The sequence below is a fragment of the Budorcas taxicolor genome, chromosome 17 (assembly GCF_023091745.1).
Source record: "Budorcas taxicolor isolate Tak-1 chromosome 17, Takin1.1, whole genome shotgun sequence".
NCBI classification, from domain to species: Eukaryota; Metazoa; Chordata; class Mammalia; order Artiodactyla; family Bovidae; genus Budorcas; species Budorcas taxicolor.
The window spans coordinates 18,832,106-18,840,470 of NC_068926.1; the positions used below are offsets into that span (position 1 = coordinate 18,832,106).

At 39.9% G+C, this 8,365-nt stretch overlaps 1 protein-coding gene across 1 annotated transcript; it reads left to right on the forward strand.

Annotated features, from left to right (window-relative positions):
- Positions 1 to 4,476: 4,476 nt before the first annotated feature.
- NDUFC1 (NADH:ubiquinone oxidoreductase subunit C1) lies at positions 4,477 to 8,164 on the forward strand. The gene is made up of 4 exons (XM_052654932.1): positions 4,477 to 4,564; positions 5,054 to 5,157; positions 7,031 to 7,110; positions 8,014 to 8,164. The coding sequence occupies exons 1-3, from the start codon at positions 4,498 to 4,500 to the stop codon at positions 7,088 to 7,090; spliced, it is 231 nt and encodes a 76-aa protein (XP_052510892.1). The 5' UTR covers positions 4,477 to 4,497; the 3' UTR covers positions 7,091 to 7,110; positions 8,014 to 8,164.
- The last annotated feature ends 201 nt before the right edge of the window (positions 8,165 to 8,365 follow it).

An 8,365-nucleotide genomic window follows, 5' to 3' on the forward strand; every position in this document is an offset into this window, starting at 1 on the left:
GATGGGACCAGATGCCATGATTTTAGTTTGCTGAATGCTGAGTTTTAAGCCAAATTTTTCACTCTCCTCTTTCACTTTCATCAAGAGGCTCTTTAGCTCCTCTTTACTTTCTGCTATAAGGATAGTATCATCTTCATATATGAAGTGAAGTGAAGTGAAGTCGCTCAGTCGTATCTGACTCTTTGCGACCCCGTGGACTGTAGCCCACCAGGCTCCTCTGTCCATGGGATTCTCCAGGCAAGAATATTGGAGTGGGTTGCCATTTCCTTCTCCAGGGGATCTTCCCAACCCAGGGATCGAACCCAGGTCTCCTACATTGCAGGCAGATGCTTTAACCTCTGAGCCACCAGGGAAGCACTCTCATATATGAGGTTATTAATATTTCTCCCTGCAATCTTGATTCCAGCTTGAGCTTCATCCAGCCCAGCATTTCGCATGATGTACTCTGCAAAGTTAAATAAACAGAGCGACAATATATATACAGCCTTGTCATACTTGTCAGTAAACATGTAGGAAGTACTTTTATTTTTCTATACTGTTTTCAGTTCTTGCTTTACTTTAACCCTCCAAGAAGATGTGAGTTGAGTAAAAAAATCTGGAACTAAAAATTTGGTTTTCCAGCAACACAGATAGACCTGGGGATTATCAGACTAAGTGAAATAAGTCAGACAGAGAAAGACAAATATATGATATTGCTTATATACAGAATCTAAAAGAAAAAAATGATACTAATGAATTTATTTGCAAAACAGACTCACAGACTTAGAGAATGAAATTATGATTACAAGGGGGAAGTGAGAGGGGAAGGGATAGACAGGCAGTCTGGGACTGACATGTACACATTACTATATTTAAAATAGATAACCAGGGAGGGGGGTTCAGGATGGGGAACATGTGTATACCTGTGGCGGATTCATGTTGATGTATGGCAAAACCAATACAATATTGTAAAGTAATTAACTTCCAATTAAAATAAATAAATTTATATTAAAAAATAATAAAATAGATAACCAACAAGGGCCTACTTTATAGCACAGAAAACTCTGCTAAATAGTCTGTAACAACCTGATAAACAATAGATACATATATATGTAAAAACAAAACAAAGTCATGATTTTTTTTTTTTTTTTTAGCTGCTAACTCTAACCCTTCCCCTTTGCCTGGGTCATAAATAAGGTGTTAGCATTCAAATTCTAGAGATGCGTAAATGAATGTCATGTAGCAGCTTCTACCAAAATACAGCTATTAGCTCCTGGATGGAATTGCTTCATCAGGATTCTTTTCAAGATGGAGTTTCACCTACAGCTGCCTACTCCAAGTGTAGGGTTCCATCAGCTCTAACACACTGAGAGAAATGTGCTTATACTTCATCACTTTCCCAAAATATACACTAGTAAAAGGACACGGAGGCAAAAGAAGAAAACAGCCTTTTTCCAATAGCAGTAGTGAAATTTAGTAATTTGCCTAATGGATATGTATGTGTGTGTGTGTGGGTGTGCTAAGTCACTCAGTCATGGCTCTTTACGCTTTGACTAAATGTGGCTTCTGTTCCAACTTGTTGGAGTCTAGCAAAAGCTGTGTTAGGACAAGCTTCCACGGGATGGTGTAGAAAGGATATACAACTGACAGGTTGCTGAGTGGACAAGAAGCCAAGAAGTTGAGAACCAACAACTGACTCAGCATATTAGTCGGGTGGTTTGCTTACTTGAGCATGAGCCCAGGAGGCTCAAACTAGGTTACAAACTATAAAGTGACCTACAGTGTAGCAATCTCTGTAGCCACCAGTTGAATGTAAAAATGAACCAAACATCAAACAACTATTTTTGGTCAATAATTTTTGGTTAAAATTTTTTTCAATAACATTGCTAAAAAATATATAGACGGAAAAAGAAATTTGCTTAACATTTATTTTGCCTTTAACATGAACCTACATGACATTATGTTTAAAAGATTAAAGTATTAAAATTTATTATTTCTTTAGTTAGTTCAGTCACTCAGTCGTGTCTGACTCTTTGCAACCCCATGGACTGCAACGTGCCAGGCTTCCCTGTCCATCACCAACTCCCAGAGCTTGCTCAAACTCATGTCCATTAAGACAGTAATGCCATACAACCTTCTCATCCTCTGTCGTCCCTTTCTCCTCCTGCCTTCAATCTTTCCCAGCATCAGGGTCTTTTCCAATGAGTCAGTTCTTCACATCAGGTAGCTAAAGGATTGAAGCTTCAGCTTCAGCATCAGTCCCTCCAGTAAATATTCAGGACTGATCTCCTTTAGGATTGACTGGCTGGATCTCCTTGCAGTCAAAGGGACTCTCAAGTGTTCTCCAACACCACAGTTCAAAAGCATGAATTCTTCGGCGCTCAGCCCTCTTTATAGTCCAACTCTCACCTCCATACATGACCACTGGAAAGACGATAGCTTTGAGTAGACAGACTTTGTTGGCAAAGTAATGTCTCTGCTTATTAATATACTGTCTAGGTTTGTCATAGCTTTTTGTCCTAGGAGCAAACGTCTTTTAATTTCATGGCTGCAGTCACCATCTGCAGTGATTCTGGAGCCCAAGAAAATAAAGTCTGACACTGTTTCCATTGTTTCCCCATTTATTTGCCATGAAGTGATGCCCTGATCTTAGTTTTTTGAATGTTGAGTTTTAAGCCAGCTTTCTCACTCTCCTCTTTCACTTTCAAGAGGCTCTTCAGTTTCTCTTCACTTTCTGGCATAAAGGTGGTGTCATCTGCATATCTGACATTATTGATATTTCTCCGGGAAATCTTGATTCCTGCTTGTGCTTCATTCAGCCCGGCATTTCTCTGCATATGTACTCTGTATATCAGTTAAATTTTCCACAGTTTGTTGTGATCTACACAGTCAAAGGCTTTGGCATAGTCAATAAAGCAAAAGTAGATGTTTTTCTGGAACTCTTGGTTTTTCTATGATCCAATGGATGTTGGCAATTTAATCTCAGGTTTCTCTGCATTTTCTAGCTCTTCCTCTGCCTTTTCTAGCTCTTCCTCTGCCTTTTCTAAATTATTTCTTTTACCTGTACATATTTTTACATGGTCTTCAAACAACAGTTTGAATTAAGAGCTAAATGCATTAAAAATTTTGGTTCAAATGTAAAAGATAAAACCTGTTGGTCAGTATACTAGGTATCAAAGAAAGTGAGGAGAAGGCAATGGCACCCCACTCCAGTACTCTTGCCTGGAAAATCCCATGGATGGAGGAGCCTGGTAGGCTGCAGTCCATGGGGTCGCTGAGTCGGACACGACTGAGCGACTTCACTTTCACTTTTCACTTTCATGCATTGGAGAAGGAAATGGCAACCCACTCCAATGTTCTTGCCTGGAGAATCCCAGGGACGGGGGAGCCTGGTGGGCTGCCGTCTCTGGGGTCGCACAGAGTCGGACACGACTGAAGCAACTTAGCAGCAAAGAAAGTGAAGTCACTCAGTCGTGTCCAGCTCTTTGCGACCCCATGGACTGTAGGCCTACCAGCCTCCTCCATCCATGGGATTTTCCAGACAAGAATACTGGAGTAGGTGGCCATAAGAGATCAGCAAAAGCCAGTTGTTTGCAACTACCAGATACGTTCTAAGCTTCCCAGGGACCTATAGCGTAGGTGTTCTGTTACAGATATAAAACTGAGGCATAGAGGTTAATTTGCTTCACAATCATTTAGAATGACTCTTTGAACTTGGCTCTTTGAGCCTGCTCTGCAGCTCCTGGCCTCAGGGGACTGTTTAAACCTGTTAGGTAGGGTGAGGAGGATAGATCTGGAGTCTAAAAACCTCAGTCTAAGAGTCCCTGTTTCCCCAAAAGTGTTATCTTGAACTGGTCAGGTCACTTCTAAAATATTAGGATTCTCTTTTCCTCACAGGGTTGTGAGGATTTACTATGCTACTGTGTGTAAACAAACTTTGGGAACTGTAAGATGTCCTCTCAAATGTAAGGTATAATAATAGGTCACCTTGGATAAATAGCTTGTCTTCTTTGAGCTTCATCTATAAACTGAGAATAACCACAGCATGTTATGTGACTGTTGTGAAGGTGAAATGAGACCATGCATATGATGGATGCCTATAAATCATATGATGGATTAATGCCCAGTTCCTGGAACGCCAAAATCAATCAAACTGATACTATTCAACACACCTTCATTTTCAGTTATCTGGTACATGTAGGAAGATTTTGGTAAATCCCTAGGGTGGGGATCTGAAATAAACTCTCAGAGGAAAGAGAAGTGGCTAAACTACCTTCTCTCGTACCCTCTCCCGCCTTGCAATCATCCCCTTCCTCACCCTAATTTACAGATTGAGAACTGAGGACAAGGGTCTAAGGGTACCTGGCTTTATCTGGCATTCTCAGGGTTAGGCGCCCATGGAGCGTGGCCGCCGTACCACGCAGTTCCGCGCCTCCACCCACCAGGGGGCGCTCGGCCCGACGTGGGCCCCGGGAGCTGCGCGGCTTGGAGGAGGCGGAGCCCAGGAAGCCAGGCAAGATGGCGCCGTCCGCCTTTTTGCGCCCATTCTGGAAGCTGCTGGCCCCGGCTAGGTTCCCGAGTGTCTGTAAGTATCCTTCCTCGAGCAGGCCGGCCCGAGCTTCCATCCTGCCGTTCCCAGGGTGAGCCCAGCCCTGCCAGGGCAGGAGGGGACTGCGCCCGGGCTCGTCCTGCGGTGACCTTCGCCGACCCTCGTCCCGGAGCCCACGCCTGCCTCCACCCGCGACTCTCGGCTCCTCATCACCCGCCGCCCACCCTCCTCCCAGTGCCACCGACCTCCCTGGGTCTGTGCGAGTGGACTTAGACGGGGGAAAGGGGAACCCTTCCGTGGGCGCTTCCGAGTCGTCTGAGGTTCGCAAAAGCCAATATAGAGGGTTTGAAGGCGTCCTGGACGACAGAGGCCACGGTCTCACTCGACCTCTCTGAACCTCTCCGTGGCTGTTTAAATGAGGAAGTAGAAGCGGGGATGAAATGCGATTATCCGCATTTAAATGTCAGGTTTATTCCTACAAGGCTGTAAGTTACAGATTTGGAGACCCTTTCTGTCCCCTTTCAGCTTCATCGCGGTCAAAGTTCTACATTCAGGAACCGCCACATGGCAGTCCTAACTGGCTGAAAGTTGGATTGACCTTGGGCACCTCCGTTTTTTTGTGGATCTATGTAAGTACTTACTCCCTTCAGTCGTGCCAATCCAACCTATTTCTCCATGAGGGAAATCCTAAGGACTAAAAAATGTTAAGATTTCAGAGGCAGGTACACACTACTATATTTAAAATAGGTAACCAGCGAGAACCTACTCTATAGCACGGAGAACTCGGCTCAGTATTCTATAATAACCTAAATAGGAAAAGAATTTGAAAAAGAATAGATACTTGTATGAGTATAACTGAATCACTTTGCTGTACACCTGTAACACATCATTGTTAATCAAATATAAAACAAAATAAACATTTTTTAAGTGTAACCAGGATGAAACTTATGTCATTGTTCCTTTGCATGGTTTTGTGAACGGCAGTTTTACTCCATATTATTTATCCTGTATTTCTTAATGAAGATGGAGACAGGTTGAGTTTTATGAAGGCACTTTTTTCAGATGCCATAGGAACAGATCGTAAGTGAAAAAGAAGGGGGCAACAGAAGATGAGTTGATTGTATGGCATCACCAACTTAATGGATTTGAATTTGAGCAAACTCTGGAAGATAGTGAAGGACAGGGGAGCCTGGCATGCTGCGGTCTGTGGGTTCACAAAGAGTCAGACATGACCTAGCAACTGAACAACTAATACAAATTAAATCCCATTAAATTTGTTAGACATTAGATTTTAACAGTGTAAATACACTGTTGGAAATTATACCTTTTTGTTTACTGTATGCCAAATGCTTTACCTATAAAAACTTACTTAATGTTTTCTAAATACAACACTATGTGGTAGTACTATTATTATTGACCTTTTATGGATGAAGAAAACCCTTGGAGAAGTTAATTTGCTAAACCCAGTTCTCCCTAACTACAGAGCTACACTGTAGACCACTGCGAAATAGCGTCTCTCTATAGATGAATTTTTTAAAAGTTGACTTAAAGTATTGATGCTCCGTTAGCATTTAAATTTTTTGTTTTGTGGCTAATGGTTTTGAAACTTTCTCCACTGCTGCCCACCTTCAACTCCTAGACCTGTATTTGGGATTTTTTTCGTTAAAGTGATTCAGCCCTTTGACATAAAAAGGAGTAAAAGATACTGAAAGTCAATTACAACTTAGTAACTAATCCTTTTTCAGTGGGGAAGGAAATAGCAACCCGCTCCAGTTTTCTTGCCTAGGAAATGCCATGAACAGAGGAGCCTGGCTGGGCTACAAGACAATGGGGTCAGACAGGACTTAGTGACTGAACATCAACAATCCCTTTTAAATAATGTTTGCTATAATGTAATTTTGTGTGTTCTTAAAGTTTTCCTAAAAAAGAAACATGTTGCTGAGAGCTCTGATTGGTAATGAATCATTGCAACAAATGTCACCCTGTATTAAGGCATTGTTCCAGTTGCATAATCTGTCAGACAGTTATTCCAAGAAAGTAGCTGCCCTCCATGACATCTAATTAACACGTATATAATTGGGGAGTGCAGGTTGGTCATTCACTCACAGTATGAAACTTCTAAGGTTAGAAGTATAATACACATCCACCAACCTCATTTAATAACCAAGTTCTGCTTTGTCGTGTTGGTTTGGCCCCTCTGTGGTAAGGCATTCCTGTTCATTAATTACCCACTGAATGAAGTAATTTATTTGCAGAAGTTGTATTTAAACTTTGGAGGGTTGCCTTCTCAAATTAGTATGTCAGATTGTGGTGAACAAGTATATATCATTCATTGTTTTGGGACTTTTTTATCCTTTAACATTTTATTTCTAACTAGAATAGTTGTAATTCTTTTAATGTGTCCTCATTTCTCTTGTGAAATATAAATATCAACTGTTGGTTTCCTTCTTTTAAGTTGCCAGGAAAATTACATTTCTGATTTTAACTGTTACCTACTTCTAGCTCATCAAACAACATAATGAAGATGTTTTAGAGTATAAAAGAAGAAATGGGTTGGAATAAACTTTGGAAATACTAAAACAGTAAGTATACAATTTTACAGGATGAACAGGAGGATGCAGTTTGACCTCTTTAAATGTGTTTTGCTTATTATTTTATCAGGTTTATACTTTTCAGCACCTATATTCCTGTCTTGGAAAATTTATGAGTTTTTAGTACCTGGTTCAGCTATCTCTTAGCATAGTCATTTTTAACCATTATGCTTTAACTGCATTCAAAGGAAGTTGTGCTTAAGAGTGAAACCGAAATCATGTTTTCTTCAATCTCATAGTGTTGTACACAGTGCCTTTCTAGCACTTAGGACAGGTTATCATTGCTTGTGTATGACTTTCTTAATATGTCTTTGTCATATACCACACGAGTGTAAAATTCAATGAAAACAGGGCATTCAATTATTAAAAAAGTTTTAAACTGCATGATGATTTTGTTATGATTGTCGCTACAGCTAATACCTAGTTGGACAATTCATAATAAAACCTAGCTATGTATATGGGTGCCATATTTCTGAAAATCCTTTTAAAGCAATCCTGTATTGAGCCTTTTGTAAAGGGAAAAATCACTTTTCTAAATCTCAGCTTCTGTGGATTAGGTTGATTAAACTAGGTAACTTAGATCTGCTGGATAATAAAATAGTGATCACTAATACTTATCACCTTGCCCACCCAAACTGCTTCAGTCAACCAGTCAAGATAAGTATGAAATAGGTATTTAAATTGAAACCAGATGCTTTTGCTACTCCTGTAGTTGGGATGAAAAAAAAATGTTTTTTGCTAAAACTTAGATTAAAATGAGGAGTTGATATTTTTTTGTGGATTTGGTTTTTAAACTTCCCCTGCTGCTATAAGATGAATTATTCAAAATGGTGTAATTTTAATATTATTTCTGCTGGTTAATGCTATAGCTTTCTTTTCTTTTTTTCATTATAGGTGTGTTCCATATAGTGATTATAGCAGTTCCTCTGGATTCATGAATCTGTTGAGTTGTAAACATGAGAGAAAGAATTACGTGTGACTATATGTTAAGTCAGCATTTGTGTTTTACATAATTAAATTAAAAAATACTTCTGTGTTCTTCAGATTATGTATATTGTGACAATGTATAGAATGTCAGTTCTAAGGTAAATTATTAAAAGTATTTTAATGTGGAACGTGCCATCTGATAATAGGGTCAATGATAATTAAGGACACATTGGTAAGAAAACTTTTTAAGGATATAGATTTTTTAAAAGTCACTGCTGGAGGATTTACTCCTTATATCAACTTTTACTTTCTAATCAAA